Source organism: Mobula birostris, chromosome 2 (assembly GCF_030028105.1).
Source record: "Mobula birostris isolate sMobBir1 chromosome 2, sMobBir1.hap1, whole genome shotgun sequence".
NCBI classification, from domain to species: Eukaryota; Metazoa; Chordata; class Chondrichthyes; order Myliobatiformes; family Myliobatidae; genus Mobula; species Mobula birostris.
The window spans coordinates 112,217,567-112,237,549 of NC_092371.1; the positions used below are offsets into that span (position 1 = coordinate 112,217,567).

At 40.1% G+C, this 19,983-nt stretch overlaps 1 protein-coding gene across 5 annotated transcripts in view; it reads right to left on the bottom strand.

The window, feature by feature from the left end:
* The window catches only part of ak9 (adenylate kinase 9), a 168,314-nt gene that overhangs the window by 102,402 nt on the left and 45,929 nt on the right, over positions 1-19,983 (bottom strand). For 3 of the 5 annotated variants that reach the window (XM_072246340.1, XM_072246322.1, XM_072246353.1), the window contains 5 exons: positions 19,284-19,428; positions 18,012-18,086; positions 11,764-11,859; positions 11,072-11,220; positions 6,670-6,826 (listed from right to left, as the gene is read on the bottom strand). In XM_072246340.1, the coding sequence (XP_072102441.1) occupies positions 6,670-6,826; positions 11,072-11,220; positions 11,764-11,859; positions 18,012-18,086; positions 19,284-19,428 (622 nt within the window). The remainder of the gene's footprint in view (positions 1-6,669; positions 6,827-11,071; positions 11,221-11,763; positions 11,860-18,011; positions 18,087-19,283; positions 19,429-19,983) is intronic. The other 2 variants (XM_072246331.1, XM_072246344.1) reach the window with 2 other exon arrangements.

The window sequence follows — 19,983 nt, forward strand, 5'->3', positions numbered from 1 at the left end:
AGCTTCACCAGAGTCCCGTTGGCTGGCCTTACGTGGCCTTACCTGGCCTTACACTGTACACAACCTACACAGCTTCACCAAAGCCCTGTTGACTGGCCTTACGTGGCCTTACCTGGTCTTACACTGTACACAACCTACACAGCTTCACCAGAGTCCTGTTGGCTAGCCTTACCTATTTCCACCTCTCATAATAGGGATGCAGAGTTGGACTTTGAGTTTTGTCAGGAAAGATTTCCCCTTAAGAAAGCCATGCTGACTTTGGCCTATTTTATCATGTGCCTCCCAGTATCCCAAAATCTCATCCTTAATAATTCACTCCTGTATTTGACCAAGCATTGAAGTCAGGGTAACCAGCCTATAATTTCCTGTCTTTTGTCTCCCTCTTAAGAATTGAGTGACATTTGCAATTTTCCAGTACTCTGGAACTATTCCAAAATCAGTGATTCTCAAAGGATCATTACTAATGCCTCCACAATCTCTTGAGCTACCTCTTTCAAAACTTAGTCTATCTGGTCCAGGTGACATATCTACCTTCATACCCTTCAGCTTCTCAAGCACCTTCTCCTTAGTAATACCAACTACACTGACTTCTGCGCAGACACTTGAATTTCTGGCATACTTCTGGTGCCTTCCACAAAATAAGGAACTGGCCAGGCTTTGTAAAACTTGGATGTGGCATTTTTATTTAACCCTATTTTACCCTTAATACATTTGAGTTTTCCAATGCTATCCTTGAACACAGCTGTGGCATCATCCGGTACCTTTCTTAATTCACTTTCAGTTGACTCTATTGCAGGAGATGTGGCATGTAAGAGGTGGATGGATGTCCAATCAAGTTGTAGTTGTCTCAGCCAATCATGTCCCCACAATGCTGGCCCTCCTGTTTTTGCCACATAAAAGCTTAATTTGGGTTGTTGGTTATGTATTTCACTGTTATAAATGCCATTCCCATGGAAGTTATCTTTTCTGCAGTGTAAGTTCTTAGTTGGATATCTGCAGGCTTCATTTTAGTTGCTTTAAAATCCCATTCAAACTTATTTTATGGAATGACTGAAACAGCTGAGCCAGTGTCAAATTCCATTTTAATTAATTAATATTAACAAAATATGCTACAAGCCATATTGCTTGTTTATTGTTAGTTTTCATAATGTAAATCTCAAGGCTACCTTGTCCTGTGTCATTATCAGATTTTTCATCAACAGCATGCAGATTGCAGTTTAGTGCTCTTTTTGAAACTGCAGCTTGACTTTTTATTTATTTTTCTTCCCTGTGGAGTCCTTTATTTTTGTCTGCTCATTGTATACTTTATTGCATTTCTGCAAGTTTAACCCTTAAACCTGCATCGGTCAGGTATATGTGAACCCCTGCTACAACAGTAACTCAATTTGTTTGGCCAGGCTGGTTTCTGTTTAGACATTGCAATTTTGTTCATGTTCCCTTTCATTCCTGACTGAAACTCAGTTGCACCTTTGTCTTTTGTTTCCATTGATACAGCAATTTCAACTGCTCTTTTAAATATAAATTTTGCTTCAGTTAGGAGCCGGTGTTGAATGTTATCTTGTAAGATTATACAAACTAACCAATCTCTCAGTACATCATTAAGCCCATCACTGAACTAACAATGACAATCTCTTTAATTCAGCCACGCACACTGAAATGGACTCCCCTTCCTTTGATTCCACTCATGAAACCTAAAGTATTCTACAATCAACAATGGTTTCAGTTCTAAATGTTCCAGAATTACTTTTATGATACCAGAAATGCTCATTTCGACTGGTTTTGTTGGAGCAGTTAAACTTCTAAGCAAACACTATGCACTTCTACTCACTGCTCATTGTCTATTTCATTTTCTTCAAAATACTGCTCAATTTGCTCAGTATACAATATCCACAAATCATCCATTTTCTGCCTTGTCTCAACCATGTCTGTCCCTTCCCAAAGAAGCAGATGCTGTGCTGTTTTCTTTTACTCAACCATTTCTCGCTGCACTTTGTTTTTAAACTCAAACATCTCGCTGGGCTTCAAAAGGTAGGTAGTCACCTCGATCTCATTTAAAAATTATTTGTTGCCACTGTTTCATTTTGCAAATCCAAAACATTAAACCGATTGAAAGTAAAACACGAAATCTGGATTACTCAGTTGGTATAACATCACCAGCATATGTCTTGAAATTTCTTGTTTTTTTGTGGCAGCAGTGCTATGCAATAGATAATAATAAAAACTGAATTACAGTATGTATACATAAACAAAATAGTTAAATTAAATAAGTAGTGCAACAGCAGTAGTCAGGTACTGTATTCATGAGTTCAATGTCCACCCAGAAATCTGATAGTAGAGCAGGAGAAGCTGTTCCTGAATCGTTGAGTGTATGTTTTCAGGCTCCTGTGCCTCACTCCTGTACCTCCTTCCTGATGGAGCAATGAGAAGAGAGGGGTTCTTAATGATGGACGTGGTGTCCATCATTAAGAACCCCTTTTTGAGGCATTGTTTCTTGAAGATCTCCTGGATGCTGGTGATGCTAATGCTCATGATGGAGCTGACTGAGTTCACAACTTTTTGCAGCTTCTTTTGATTTTATGCAGTAGCTGCCCCCCTCCCCAAACCAGTGAAGCAGCCAGTTAGAATGCTCTCCTCAGTATATCTGTAGAAATTTGCAAGTGTCTTTGGTGAAATACCAAATCCCTTCAAACTCCTAATGAAATATTGCTGCTGTTGTGCCTTTCTTTGTAACTGCATTGATATGATGGGCCCAGGATAGATTCTCAGAGATGTTGACATCCAGGAACTTGAAATTGCTCATCCTTTCCATTCTTAATCCCTCTATGAGGACTGGTGTGTGTGTTTCCTTGTCTTACTCTTTCTGAAGTTCACAATTAGTTCTTAGGTCTCACTGATGTTAAGTACAAGGTTGTCGTTCTGACACTACTCAACTAGCTGATATATCTTGCTCCTGTATGCCCTCTTCACACCATCTGAAATTCTGCCTACAATAGTTAGGTCATCAGCAAATTTATAGATGGCATTTGAGCTGTGCCTAGCCACACAATCACGGATGTAGAGAGAGAATAGAACAGTGGGATGAGCACACATATTTGAGGTGCACCAGTGTTGATTGTCAGTGAAGTGGAAATGTTGTTTCCGATCAGCACAATCTGTGGTTTTCCAGTGAGGAAGTCAAGGATCCAGTTGCAGAGGGAGATACAACGGTTCAGGTTTTGGAGCTTCTTGATCAGAACTCTAGGAATGATTGTGTTAAACGCTGAGCTGCAGTCAATAAACAGCATCCTAAGATAAGTATTATATTATCCAGGTGATCCAAGGCTGCATGAACAGCCAATGAGATCGCACCCACAGTAGACCTATTGTGGTGATTGGCAATTTGCAATCAGTCCAGGTCTTTGCTGAGACAGGAATTGATTCTAGCCATAACCACTAGCACTTCATTACTACAGATGTGAGTGCGACTGGATAATAGTTGTTAAGGCAGCTCAACCTGCTCTTCTTGGACACTGGTATGATTGTTGCCCTTTTGAAGTAGTTGCAAACTTCCAACTATAGCAAGGAGAGATTGAAAATGTCTTTGAATACACCCACCAGTTGGTTAGCACAGGTTTTCAGAGCCCTACCAGGTACACCATTGGGGTCTGTCACCTTGCAAAGGTTCACTGCCTTGAAAGATGTTCTGTCATTGGCCTCTAAGAGAGAGATCAGAGGATCATGGAGTGCTGCAGGGATCCTCATAGTGTGCATTAAAGGTGTGGAGCTCTTTTGGGAGTGAAGCATCACTGCCGTTCATGATCACAAACAAGAGAAAATCTGCATATGCTGGAAATCCAAACAACACACATAATGCTGGAGGAACTCATCAGGCTAGGCACCATCTATGGGAAAAAGTACAGTCGATGTTTCAGGCCAAGACCCTTCAGCAGCTCTGGAGAAAAAAAGCTCAGGAGTAGATCTAAAAAGTGGGGGAGAGGAGAGAGAAACATAATGTGATAGGTGAAACTGGGAGGGTGAGGGATGAAGTAAATAGCTGGGAAGTTGATTGGTGAAAGAGATACAGGGTTGGAGAAGGGGGAGGCTGAGGATAGAAGGCTATGGAATAAAGAAAAGGGGGAGGAGCACTAGAGGGAGGTGATGGGCTGGCAAAGTGATAAGGTGAGAGAGGAAATAGGTGATGTGGACTGGTGAAGGAGAGGGCCGGGGTGGGGATGGGGTGGGGTCATTACCAGACAAAAGGCAGGCAGAGCTGGAACCCATGCAAGGGCCCACAGTTACACCTTTTGTTTGAAGGAAGTGGGAGGAGCCAAAAGAGAAATTATTAAGAATGAGGCAAAGTTCCTTTAGACAGATGTGAGTGGTGGTGGAGGGGAACTGGTTGGGTCAGGTGCCCAGAAAGAAATAGAGAGCCTTGAGGCCTTCCTGGTGGGGGATGGAGGTGTACAGTGACCGGACATCCATGGTGAAAATAAGATGATGGGGGCCAGGGAACTTGAGATCATTGGAAAGATCCAGAGCGTATGAAGTGTCACGGATATAGGTAGGAAGGGACTGAACTAGGCGGGATAAGACAGAGTCAAAGTATGCAGATATGAGTTCAGAGGGGCAGGAACTAGCTGAAACAGTGGGTTTACCTGGACAAGAAGGTTTGTGGGTCTTGGGTAGTAGGTAGAAACGGGAGGTGCAGAGTGCAGGGACTATCTGCCATTCAAGACGTAGGACGTAAGTGAACCCTACAACTCTGCCAGAGTTGGCGTGCATCCAATTCCACCTACAATCATGTTTGCTGTTGGGTGCTGGGGCAGCAGGCTGAGGGTAGCAGACACCAACAGAATCAACAAACTCATTCGTAAGGCCAGTGATGTTGTGGGGATGGAACTGGACTCTCTGACTGTGGTGTCTGAAAAGAGGATGCTGTCCAAGTTGCATGCCATCTTGGACAATGTCTCCCATCCACTACATACTGTACTGGCTGGGCACAGGAGTACATTCAGCCAGAGACTCATTCCACCGAGATGCAACACAGAGCGTCATAGGAAGTCATTCTTGCCTGTGGCCATCAAACTTTACAACTCCTCCCTTGGAGGGTCAGACACACTGAGCCAATAGGCTAGTCCTGGACTTATTTCCTGACATAATTTACATATTACCATTTAACTATTTATGATTTTATTACTATTTAATTATTTATGGTGCAACTGTAATGAAAACCAATTTCCCCCGGGATCAATAAAGTATGACTGTGACTATGACTATGACTACGATTCAGAATTGTTCCTTTGCTCTTGAGATAGTCATACCTAGTCTTCTTGTATAGTCCTGGGTCACCAGACCTGAATCCCAGAGATCTATCCCTCAGCAGATTACAAACCTCCTGGTTCATCCAGGGCTGATTCTGATATGTACAGAATGTCCATTTAGTTTATTTTTAGCATGGTGCACACATATTATGTGGCAGCATAAAAATGTATGCCATTCATGTACTTTTACATATAGCCTGTAATAAATTATTTAAGCAAATAAAGAATGCTTAATCAAACAATATATTTACAATATTACTCAAATATTACTAAAATATTAAATACACAACAGGGCTAAACTGGTTAATGGGTTCATTAATGAATTTAGAGAAATAGAGAATATGGACAAAGAAAATTAGGACTAAAATTAGGACCATAAGCATAACTATAGAAAAGCAGAGCTGTAGAAAATACCCAGAAGTTCAGCTCAAGCTTGTGTAGAAAATCGAAAAACTGAACGGATATTATAGATGGAACTGGTGATTTTTAGTTAGTTGTGAGGTGGATGTGATGGTATATTGAGGGGCTTGAAGACAAACCTCTTAGCTATGAAATAAGAAATAAATCAGGAAGGTAGACAGAAATCTACTTTGGTAACAGATCCTATATGGAGCTAAATATGAGATTTCTTTTGTGAAAAATGCCAGAAGACAATTTCAAGACTATTTTAATATCTGGTGATCAATTAGCCTACTCCAGCTCCTTTTTCTTTACTTTTTTATATCCATTACAAGAAATAGGTGGAGAAATTGTACTATGCAGCCTAACTGTCTATAATTAGAAGTTATGCACTAAACAAAATTTGCAGTTAAATGCAGATGTCTGCCTGCTTCCAAAAATTACAATGTGTATAATGCTTATATTTACGGAGGCTTCTGCCATGCATGCATGGATTCTAACTTAAATGAGTCTTAGCAGTAGAAACAAGTCATAACTGTGGCTTAAATCCCTGCTCTTGTGGTACTTAAAAGGACATTTCCATTTGGTCACCACCGGGGTATCTAATAGTAATGGTACATTTCCTTGCAGATAAGTTTTTCTTTCAAATCTACGTTTTTTTTATGTTCCTTTGAGTTCTCTCCACCTCACAATCTTCTCCCCAGATCACTCATTTGATCTCTTCCACTGACTGGGAGATGCAGGTGGAAGGTATAATTTACAGTTTGTGAGCAAGTCTTCTGTATACAATACTTTGGGATTTGTTCAGGGTAGAATATCAAACTCTTGTGCTCTCTCACTTGGCTGGATATTGTAACGACACCACCACATCAAAGCACCATCTTAAGAATTACTTGGCCAGTAATGTTTCAATCCTTACCAACATTTTAAGGATACAATCTAAAGAAAATCACTTTGGTTAAATACTCACCATCATCCACTGCATTATATAAAAGGAAGATGTTGTCAGGAGTTAAACCTAGTTCAATCATTGCTTTACATTGATCTACCGTTTCAGGAAAATGATCCAGCACCCAACCCCCTGCCACTGGATGATCAGGATTGTTCTTTTTTCTTTCTTCATGTACCTATAAAATAAATGCAGTGGATTCCAGTTAATTGGGCCATTGACTTATTTGGGATAACCCTTAAGAATAAAAACTAACTGCGAAAATATCTGGGATTCCCTCTATTTATTTGGGACACTATACTGATTAAATGGCTCAGGAGACTATTGACAAACAATTTCTAACTAGTGTCAATCCGTGTGCTTGTGTGGCTGTTGGACACTATGCCGTGCTTAGAGCAAACAGTTTTTAAGTAACATTAGTTGCGAGTGTTTGTGATCAAAAAGCAATGATTTTCGTCACTGATAGATGATGAGAAATAAGCAGAAAGACATTTTGCTCTCCTTGGTTTCAAGCATTCAGAGTTGGAAATGCCAGAAACAGCCAGGAGTGACAACTGAACAACTTAATTATTCCTAACTACAAAGAATTTGAAAGTATCAACAATCATCTTCAATGTTACCTTTGGTCCCCACAACTTCAACAGACAGGCTAAATCAGGTGAGGATAGCCAGCAGGTCTTATGTCTTCATGAGACAGGGACATGCAAAGTCAGAACTGGCAGATGAGATCTACAGTGAGATCCAACAGCCAGGAAGGTGGTCCTGTAATGTGACATGGAGATCAAAGAGCATAACAAGGCTCAGAAGAAGTCATGGTCATCCACTGCCATCAAGGAATATCCCAGTTGTGACGTTTATTCGTACCACAAGATCTGGACCTCAGAGGTCAAGAGAGTGGAACTGCCCTAGCGCAGCAGATTTTCCACTTTAAAAGATCTCTCTACCCCCCCCCCCTCCAGGATCCTGTCATCGTCAGATATGATGGACAACCACCAGAGTAGTATTGGTAGTATTTTAATTTGCACTGTGTTTTACTTAAATATAATATAATTTTTGACTTAATTAAATGGTAGTTTGTCTTTTTTATACCTTTTTAACTATTTCCATGAAACTTTGGCTAATTGAGGAAGCCCCTTAATTAGGCCAAAATGTACTGGACCCGATTTGTCCCAATTAACCAAAATCCACTAAATATCAAAAATTACTGTGTTAACTTCCACTGTTATTGTTGAATCGTATCAGCTGAAGTTCAGAGTTAGTAGTTAAAACTCTCAATTACAAAGCCATTCATGTCCCTCTGAACACGAACACCATTTAAAAAATACTCATCTTTTCTTCCTTTTTCTAGTAATGTGGACGACCTCACACTTATCCACTTTGTATTCCCTCTAACACGTCCCAACCCATTTAGTTCTCTAGATCTCCTTGAAGATTCAAGCAAATATAATTTATGGTACAGCCATTTAAGACAAGGGAAAATACAATAAAACTCCACAGTCTTCTTGTGATAGTCCCACTTCAATTTCTGTGCAATCGCACCATCCTCTTCTCAAGTTTCAGATTTAAGTTGCTGCAGGTAGTGCTTATCCTCGACTTTATATTTTCCCATATTATGATTGATTTTGCCATCTGCCCCAGTACAGCTCCTCTTTCTGATCCTGTACCTGTTACTCTTCCTGCTTGAGTCCTTTGTGGAAGGGCTCATTCTCACTAAAGCCAAATTGTGTTGAATGTACCAGATGATGAAACATCTGACCATGTCTGGAGAGTGCTGGAGAGTGACCCCTCATTACCTAGGCCACAGATCTTCATCCTGACACATCACAACTTAGCTGCAATGAGGAGAAAAGTGAGGAGCTTGGGATAAAGGGTATAATCCTCACCCCTTACCCTGCCTGAGAATAAAGGAATCACATAAGCTTCCCAGAAACATGTCATAAACTACATGAAATTTCACAGTATTTCTACATATCATTTAGAAAACTCAGGAACAAAGACCAGTCTCTCCTGGTATACAAGGTCAAACGCTGTCATGATCACTGTGGCCCCTTCAGAAGATGGCAAGCCAGTGATGAAATCTGTGATGTGGCACCACAGTTGTCAAGGGACTGGTAGAGGCTGCAGGATTCCAAAGGGCCACCAGCTGGAGGGATTGGACTGGGCACATTGAGGGAAGGCAGCATCTGCAATCATGGTGGGCCGCCAGAACAGGTGTTGCAGAAAATCCTAGTTGGTCATCCACCTATATGGCCGGAGAAGGGCGAGGAGTGGTCCAACTGGAGGGCCTCAGAGTGCAATATTGCGAGAACTTATGTGCAGTTGTCAGGGGTATCGGCCAGAGCAAGCTCATACTGTAGGGCCTAACGAATCTAGTTCTCAAGGACCCAGACATTTGGGATGAGGATCTGGAAGGATAGAATGTTGGGCTGGAGGTCGATATCCATTTCAGCTGGGTCGAACTGTCGTGACAGGGCATCCCCTTAGTAGTCCTGGAGCTAGGTTCGTAGGTGATGGTAAAGTTGAATTGCTTGAAGAAGAGGACCAACAAGCCTGATGTGGGTTGAGTGGGCAGGTCTGTTGTATGGATGTGATGTTCTGGTGGTCAGTTCATATCAGGAAGGGCTCAGTATTTCCAATCAGCCAATGTCTCCATTCCTCCAAGGCCCATTTAATGATGAGAAGCTCCCTGTCTCATACTCCATAATAGCAATGTGTAGAGTTGAACTTGTGCAAGAAGGTGGCACATGGGTGTGTCCTTCCATCCAGCCCTCAGTGGGAGAGATGGCCCCAGCATCAACATCAGATGAATCCACCTTTACCACAAAAAGTCCAAAGGGGTTCAGATAGCGGAAAATGAGAATGGTGGTGAAGCATCTCTTGAACTCCTTGAAAGCGTGGTCCATAGCACCAGACCAGCATACCCATGAGGTAGGTGACATGGTGAAGGAAGTGAGTGGAGCAACTGTAGTTTCAGATAAAATGGCGGTAAGAGTTGATGAAGTCCAAGAAGCACTGTAGCTGTTTGAAAGAGCTCAGTCAGGCCATTCAACAATGGCGCGCACTTTCTCTAGCCTTGGGGTGAAAGGACATAACCCAGCAAGGAAATGATTGGACTAAGGAACTGATATTTTTCTAACTTGCAGTATAGTTGGCTTTCAAGGAGAAGCTGAAGTACTGAATGGATGTGACAGACGTGGTCTTGGGGGGGTGGGGTCCTTGAAGAAGATGAAGGTGTCGTCAAAGTAGACAAACACATACCTGTGTAGCATGTCTCAGAGAATTTTGTTAATGAAGGCTTGTAAAATGGCTGAACTATTGGAAAGTCTGAATATAATCACCAAGTACTTGTAGTGGCAGGTGAGTGCTATAAACATAGTCTTCCATTCACCCCCTGACAGATGCAGATCAGATTGTATGTTCTCTGTAGATCCAGCTTGGTGAAGATCTGGGCCCCACAGAGTGTTTCAAATGCACTATATTCGAAGGGAGAGGGTAGTGGTTCTTGATAGTGATTTTTTGAGTCCATAGTAGTCGATGCAGGAACAAAGACCCCCATCTTTCTTTTTGACAAAGAAGAATCCTGCACTGGCTGGAGACTGGGATGGGTAAATGAAGTCATGCTGTATTGCTCTGGCAAAGTCATTCATGGCTTGGGTCTCAGGAAGGGAGAGGAAGAACAGTTGACCTCAGTATGGGGTGGTGCACAGGAGAGGTTGATTGTGCAGTATTGTAGTCTGTGAGGCTTCTCTCTTACTGAAAACGATGGCTAAGTCATGGTATTCCTATGGGAATTAGGTGATATCCGAGGGTTTCCTCCGTTTTCCGAGATTTACAGGGTGAGGTCAACTGTTGTTGCAGCAGGCGGGGTCCAACTCAGCAGTGAACTGGATGACCAGACAAATTGAGGGTTGTGAATGGAGAGCCAGGGGTAACCTCAAATGAGAAGAGTGTTGGATGAGTTGATCAGGAGGAATTGGATGGACTTGTGGTGCTCTTTGATGTTCACTTGCACGGGCAGTATGAGTGCTCTGACCATCCCAGACCCTAAGGGACGTATGTCAATGGTCATGATGCAGAAGAGGTGAGAGGAAGTATCGGTTTGAGGTCCAAATTCACACACAGAGTCCAGTCTAGAAAGTTGCCTGCTGCACCAGAGCCTCCTGTGTGTGTACAGTCATTGGGATGTGGAGCAGGACAGAGAGTAAATCGGGCTATGATGCTAGAATGGGGGGCTGGAGGGAGCTTACCAAAGAAGACCCCTTGTTTCTACCTGGCTACTGAGTGTATGTGTTTGAACCTCTAGCTCTGAAGTTCTTATAAACTTTGAACATTTCCTTATCCTCTGCTAAAGCTCAATCCTTCCAAAATATTTCTTATGTGCTTAAATGAAAGAAACTAGCTTTTCAGCAATATGCAGTCTTACCTCTGAAATAGCTTTTGCCAATACATTCATGTAGGTAGTAATTGGCAATTCCACAGGAGCCTGTAATGCCTTCTCAACAGCCTCATTTACAATCACCTTTACATCCGGATGATCCTCACTCACTTCTTCAACTGCTGGTTTTATGGCATCTAAAGAACAAGCAATTCACACATATTACTTTAGAAACTGAAACTATTCAAAATTACAAATAAATTGTTCACGAAATGTTTTCAGTTATGAATTTTTTGTTTAAGTATGTGTAAAGTATTAAATACTAATATATGTCAGAACAAAGACTGTGTGTTCCTAGATCAGATTTGTATGTCCTGAGATGATTTATTGAACAAAAGTGGATCAGGAGTTTATATTCTTTCAATATACCGTAACCATTGTGAATTCTTTAGAAGCTTCAAAGATGCTTTTCTCATTTGTGGTTGACTTCTTCTTATTACACTTTTGATAAAATTTCTGCACAAATTAACAAATGGATGGAAACAAAATACAACAAAATAACAGACCATTGGACAAGTGTGAATAAAGGAAAGTATCAAATATTAAAATGGTGATTAGAAGCTACTATGTTAACAAATGGAAGGAAGAAGAACATTTAGTACAGATGCTAAATATACATTAAAAAAAACAAGCTACAGAAGTGAATAAAGATATTATCATTCATTGAAATGTTTACCTACCAAGGTTTACAGATACTGCTGGTGTATCTTCTGCAATTGGTAGATATGGATCTTCAGTGATCTCTTCTAATGATGATGATTTATTCACAGCAGTGTCTTACATTTAAAAAAATCAGATACAACAATGGAAGCAGTTAGACTTACATAATATTAATATTTTCAAATGCAATACATTGGACAAAAAAAAGCTGCAGAGCATAGTGCACTCTGCTCAATATATCACTGGCACATCCTTCCAACCCAGTAGGAGTAGCTACAGGAAGTAACATTTATAAACCAAGATCCCACCATCCAGGTCACGCCTTCTTATCAGAGTTACTACTGGGCAAATGGTACAGAAGCTTGAAACCCAACACCAACAGGTTCAATAACAGGTACTGTACTTCCATTCAACCATTCAGTTCCTGAACCAACTGGCAAAACCTTAATCACTACAGTTTAGCAACACTGTGATCATTTTGCACTGCAATGAAATTTATTTCTTTGCCCTCATTGTGTTATTCCTTGTAAAACTTGTGTTTATGTTTTCCTTGTGAATGCTGCTTTTATGATGCTACGTCCTGAAAGCATGTACTGTACAGTTTCTATCCCACTGTTAATCAGACTCATGCATGGACCTCTTGTATGTTTTGATGAATCCTGACCTCAAATCTACCCCGTTATGATCTTGCATTTTATCATTTACCTGCACTACACTTCTTTGGTAGCTTTTACACTTTATTCTGCACTGTTACTGTTTTACAGCTCAGTACTCTGCGTAATAGGTTGATCTGTATAAATGTATGCAAGACAAGCTTTTCACTGGATCTTGCTTCATGTGACAATAACCAACACCAATATCAATATGTGCTTGTAATGTTGCTGCAAGAAAGTTCTGCATTGCATCTGCGCATACACGTATTACCTGTGTGTATGACAATAAATGCAACTTTTAACTTTTACTTCACAAACAACAGGAATTCTGCAGATGCTGGAAATTCAAGCAACACACATCAAAGTTGCTGGTGAACACAGCAGGCCAGGCAGCATCTCTAGGAATTACCATTTGTACGAAGAACACACACCAAAAGCTATATTTCATTGGGAGCTTGAGGAGATTTGGTATGTTAACAAACTCCAGCAAATTTCTACAGAGGTACTATGGAGAGCATTCTGACCAGCTGGTATGGAGGCACCAATGCACTGGATCAGAAAAAGCTGCTGATTTTTTATACTGTAAATTCAGCTAGCTCCATCATGGGCACTAGCCTCCCCCCCCCCCCCCCATCAGAGGCATCTTCTCAAGAAGGCAGCATCCACCATGAAAGATCCTCACCATCCAGGGCATGTCCTCTTCTCCTTACTACCATCAATGAGGAAGCACAGGAGTCTGAAGACACACACTCAATGTTTTAGGAGCAGCTTCTTCTCCTCTAACATCATATTGCCGAATGGTCCATAAACCCATGAACACTACCTCACCATTTTGCTCTCTTTTTGCTCTATTTATTTCTATATATATAGAATACATAGAATAGTACAGCACAGTACAGGCCCTTAGGCCCACAATGTTGTGCCGACCCTCAAACCATGCCTCCCATATAAGCCCCCACCTTAAATTCCTCCATATACCTGTCTAGTAGTCTCTTAAACTTCACTAGTGTATCTGCCTCCACCACTGACTCAGGCAGTGCATTCCACGCACCAACCACTCTGAGTAAAAAACCTTCCTCTAATATCCCCCTTGAACTTCCCACCTCTTACCTTAAAGCCATGTCCTCTTGTATTGAGCAGTGGTGCCCTGGGGAAGAGGCGCTGGCTATCCACTCGATCTATTCCTCTTAATATCTTGTATACCTCTATCATGTCTCCTCTCATCCTCCTTCTCTCCAAAGAGTAAAGCCCTAGCTCCCTTAATCTCTGATCATAATGCATACTTTCTAAACCAGGCAGCATCCTGGTAAATCTCCTCTGTATCCTTTCCAATGCTTCCACATCCTTCCTATAGTGAGGTGACCAGAACGGGACACAGTACTCCAAGTGTGGCCTAACCAGAGTTTTATAGAGCTGCATCATTACATCGCGACTCTTAAACTCCATCCCTCAACTTATGAAAGCTAACACCCCATAAGCTTTCTTAACTACCCTATCCACCTGTGAGGCAACTTTCAGGGATCTGTGGACATTTATCCCGAGATCCCTCTGCTCCTCCACACTACCAAGTATCCTGCCATTTACTTTGTACTCTGCCTTGGAGTTTGTCCTTCCAAAGTGTACCACCTCACACTTCTCCAGGTTGAACTCCATCTGCCACTTCTCAGCCCACTTCTGCATCCTATCAATGTCTCTCTGCAATCTTTGAAAATCCTCCACACTATCTACAACACCACCAACCTTTGTGTCGTCTGCAAATTTGCCAACCTACCTTTCTACCCCCACGTCCAGGTCGTTAATAAAAATCACGAAAAGTAAAGGTCCCAGAACAGATCCTTGTGGGACACCACTAGTCACAATCCTCCAATCTGAATGTACTCCCTCCACCACCACCCTCTGCCTTCTGCAGGCAAGCCAATTCTGAATCCACCTGGCCAAACTTCCCTGGATCCCATGCCTTCTAACCTTCTGAATAACTTTCTGAATAAGTCTGAATAATGTATTCTTATTGTAATTCAACAGCAACAACAGAAAACTGATTACTTGAATGTTTCAATAGAAAAAAAAAACTGTTTTTTAATATAATGATCTAATTATATCATCCATCTTTGGGAAATGCAGATTGGGTGATCACTTTGGAAAGCACACATGTTCAGCCCACATGAGTGACCTTGAGGAACCAGTTGCTTGTCACCTTAATTTTCCAATCCACTTGCAGTCTGATTTATCTACCAAATTGTACCAATATAAGTTAAAATTGAAATCTCCCAACATTCAGTTCAAAAGCTTGCTCTGTTTATATCAGGTGTGGCCAGTTCTGCTGCAAGTTATTCATTGGTAATATTAACTCAGTTTTTCTCTCTCCTGCCTGACTGATGATAATTTTCCAGCCAGTCTTTACAGGTGAAGCAGCACTTCACTTGTAGTTCTTCCAATCTAACTGACAGCTTTCAGTATTCACAATTAGCGCCACCACCACCCCACCCCCCCCCAACCCAGCCATATGCGTTGGATAAACCAAAGACAGTTTGGATTGGATTACCACATTGGAGGGCATATATGTTCAGCTCACATAGGTGACCTTGAGATTCCTGTTGTCTACTATTCAAGTTCTCTATTTCATTCCCATTCTAGCTTATCCTTTTGTGGCCTCCTTCACAGTTATAACAACCCGAATGTTGGCTTGAGAAAAACGATCTCATCTTCTCTCCGGACACATTGCACCCTTGCGGATTTTTATTATATTTGGTGCCATGATGTGCTCGTCCCTGCATTAGGGAACTCAAATGCAAGAAAATCATGTTCTCTGTCTGTAACAGAACAAACCAAGACTGATACTGTGATATTGAATCACTTGTTTTTTTCAGCTAGCACAGGCTGACCTGCTGGGTGTGTCTTGTCAGCTTGCATTTTCCAACTCTTATATTCCTTTGCTTATGTCACACTGTAACTACTGTTATGAACAAAGAACTAACATACTCCCTCCCAAGTGATCTCATTAACTAGCTGGTTAATTAACTCATTTACATCCTATCCTCAGGATACATTTGAGCTCACCCCATCAGGGACATTCCTTTTGTCCAATCCATCTATTTTTCACCCACAATGCACTTTTATGCAAACTATTTTTCTCTCTTTATTATGGTCTTTTCAGTTCTGATGGAGGATCTTCAACCTGAAATGTTAACTTTATTTTACTTTGCTGTTTAACCTACTGAATGTTTCCAGCATTTCAGAGAATCATAGTAATCTACAGCTCATTTTCTAATTTTATTTCAGATTTTCAGCCCCTGTAGTTACTATTTTTTTTTTGTATTTTCAAGTACAACCCTCAGAAATTCATTGGCAAGTTATCATTTTAAAGGATCTGTCCTGGGACCAGCATGTAAGTGCCATTACAATGAAAGCACAACAGCACCTCTATTTCTTCAGTATGTCATCTAAAACTTTGACCATCTTCTATAGATGCACAGTGAAAAATATCCTGGTTGCATCATGGCCTGGGATGGAAACACCAACACCCATGAATGAAAAATCTTACAAAATGTAGTGAATACAGCCCAGGAAAAGACTGCCCCATCATGGAATATATCTACAAGCAGGGCAGCCACAAGAAAGCAATATTCATCATCAAGGACTCCCTTCATCCAGGCCGTGCTCTCTTTTCACAGCTGTCATCAGGAAGGAAGCACAAAAGCCTTAGGTCCCACACCACTAGGTTCAGGAACAGTTATCACCCTCAACCATGAAGCTCCTGAACCAGCATGGATAACTTCACTCACCTCGACACTGTACTATTCTACAGCCTATGGACTCACTTTCAAGGACTCTAAACCTCATGTTCTCAATATTACTTATTTATATATGTATGTATGTATTTATTATTAGTTTTTTGTAATTGCCATTTGTCTTCTTATACGCATTGGTTGTTTGTAAATCTGTTTCATTGTATGTAGTTTTTCATTGATTCTATTGTGTTTCTTTCTACCTATAAATGAGCCTCAGGGTAGTATATGGTGACATATACATACTTTGATAATAAGTTTACTTTGAACTTTGAGAGATTTTACCTAATCAGGTCTCTTGAACATACTCAAATTTTTCATAATACCCTCTACCCCACTATTATCAACAATACTTACTGTTAAGTCATCATAGGAAGCTTTTTTTAAAAATTTATTAGTATATTGCATAGGGAAAGGAGTGAGGAGCCTATGGATAAGGGTAGTAACTTATGGAAGAGGCAGCGGTAGCTTAGATAGACAGGTCAGGGTTTTAACTGTTTTAATCAGATTAATCCTAATTAGGCAAATCTGTAAACCCAGAGTGAATTACTACCAATTCCTGTAGCAGGGAAATTGCCCCAGAACTGGTGATGCTTTGAGTCAGTGTCCAAAGAGTGAATCTAGGTGCCTGATCTGGATACTCTACCTGGAAGAAATCTGGCACTCATTTTTTCCATGTCTTTGGACACTTCCCTGTCCACTCCTACTCTCTCCTTTTCTCAGTTGCTCTTGTCTCTCTTCTTTCTCTTTCACCAGCACAGATAGAACATTTATTTTTAATCATAATTTTTTTTGTTTTTGTTTTTAGGCTTGAGCAATCAGATCAATACATTCACCTTAATTGAGTGCATTAATTGCAATTAATTTATATCAAATTATCAAACAAAAACAACAGATCTAATTTGCTGTCTGACCTGTTGAGTTCCTCCAGTATTTTGTGTGTGTTGCTTTGGATTTCCAGCATCTGCAGAATTTCTCATGTTTAAGCCCTAATTTAATCTCATAAGGACAGACTAAAAAAATTAGATGTTTAAACATGTGTACTGTTGAGTTACATAAATGACATAACAAAAATGACTTTTGTTCATATTAGCTTGTTCTGAATCCAAGGTGGGGATAATATAATTCTTTTGCACTTTTAAGAAAAATTGAGATTGATTTTTCACTGCAATAGGCATGATTAATATATTAATTATTAATTCATTAATTTTTTTCTTTGTTAATTGCTTCTTTTAACAGCCCTTTTAAAAACATGACAAACACAAGTATATTTATATGATCCAGATATTTGGAATGTTTCATACTTAAGAGACAGAAAAATCAATATTTCCATTTGTGAAAGGATGTACTTGTTGCCAGTGAGCAGCTCCCCAGATTTTCTACAATTGCTTTCTGCTGCTTGACTCTTCATGAAGTCCAATTAGGTGGCACAAAATTGAAAAGATTACCAGTACATCGGAATAAGAAGAGAATCTCTGTCTGTTTTATTGGAAAGAAATAGTTGCAATGGATAATGGTAGGTCTTGAATAATTACAATATTTTGATCATTTTCTAAGTGTATTTACTTAACCATCTTAATTCTACTTTTATTTTAATTATTTTTAATGTGCTGTGGTAGTTTAATTAGTGTTTATCTTTTTTACAGAGCTGAATGGCCTAGTCCTCTCCTATTTCTTGAATTCTTACATTACTCTGGATGTCATTCCTTGAATAGTGTTACTTCACTGTTCTGAGTCACAGAAAGTCAAATGTCAATGGAATTTGAGATGCTCTATGAAAGCATAGGAAAGCATTCGCAAAAAATGTTTTTTGCTATACTGTAACTGTACCTTCACTACTATCAGCTCTTGGATTTTGATCTCCCTCTTCATTTATAACACCAATTGCCAAAGGAACTGGTTCTGCTGGGAAATAATTGTAAAAATATTTATCATTGGTAAGGAGACCTTGTCTCTAGGTAACACATGATGCATAGAATGAAATAAAAAATATGTACAAATTTGTGAGGGAGAAAGCATGGTTTCATCTGAGCATTTTCCAGTTAGAGCAATAGATTCCTTGCATCTTGTATCAAAAATTTTGTTGCTATCATAATCCCAGAATTACTAAGCTTTGACAATATTAAAAGTAGGTTTACTAAATAAATGTCTAAGCTAGCTTTCAACACAATGATGATGAAGTTAAACAAAATAAAAAACAATCAAAACACATAATGAAACAAATATGGAGATCACAGATTCACAGATTCACAGAGCATGGAAACTGACCACTCTACCCATGCTAAGCAATGAGTACCTATCCATCCATATCCCATCTTCTAGCTCTTGGCCCGTAGTCTTCAATGTCTAAGTGACTGAAACACTCACCTAGACAACTCTTAAATGCTTTCAGTGACTCTGCTTCCTCCACTCTCTCTAGTAATGCATTTCAGTACCCACAACTCTCTGGCTGAAAAAGATCCCTCTAAATCTCTTACCGCTTACCCCAAATCTATGTACACTAGATTCATTCACATCTGATTTGGAGAAAAGATTTCCACAGTCCACCTTATCTATATCCTTCATCATTTTATATAGCTCAATCATTCCCCTTTTCTCCTCCACTCTGGAGAAAAAGACCTACCCTCTCTCATCTCTTCTCACAACTAAAATATCCCACCCCAGGTAAAAACCTATGGAATCTCCTCTGCACCCTCCCTAGTGCTACCACATCATTCAGAATTGCATGCAGTACTCCAGATGAGGTCAGACCACTTTGAGATGTGCCTGAGATGAACATTGGATGGAGAGATAAAGAGATAAAGGTGAAATATATCAGTCTGCAACTTCAAAACACCTCTGTCCCCATATCAAATAACTAGTGACTTCACATCATTATGACTAATACCAGTATGCAAACAATGTTGAAGTAGTGAATTTGAAGTTGATTGGCACTGTGAAACAAGTGGTCAATATTTTTAGCAAATACAGGAACTGGCGGAAAAAGAAACAATTAATTATGAAGCTAGAAAAGAACATATTGGGAGTACAATTAAAACAAAGAATCACTGGAAAACTGAAAGTTGGCATTGTGTTTAAAAATTAACATTTTTTGTTAATTACCTTGAATACGTTCTGGCACCTCCTTTTCCAGTTTATTTTTAACTGTGGCTATTGCTGATTGCAATGTTTCCGTCCGAACCTTTTCAATATTCTCCAACTTCAGTCTCTCTTGATGTGGCTGTATAAGCTGGGACAAGTCCAGCACCTGAAAGAGTAAACCACTTTTAAAATTATGTGAAAATATCTAAGAATTCAGAAGAATAATAAACTTGTTGACTATTTCTAAGATGTCTCTTAGCTAGGGTGCATTCGAACATCTTAACTATAATGAATGTTTGGTTTTTTATCCTGTTATGGAACTCTGACATCACTTTTTAAAAATGGGATCTAAATAGTCATAGTCATACTTTATTAATCCCGGGGGAAATTGGTTTTCGTTACAGTTGCTCCATAAATAATAAATAGTAATAGAACCATAAATAGTTAAATAGTAATATGTAAATTATGCCAGTAAATTATGAAATAAGTCCAGGACCAGCCTATTGGTTCAGGATGTCTGACCTTCCAAGGGAGGAGTTGTAAAGTTTGATGGCCACAGGCAGGAATGACTTCCTATGACGCTAAGTGCTGCATCTTGGTGGAATGAGTCTCTGGCTGAATGTACTCCTGTGCCCACCCAGTATATTATGTAGTGGATGGGAGACATTGTCCAAAATGGCATGCAACTTAGACAGCATCCTCTTTTCAGACACCACCGTGA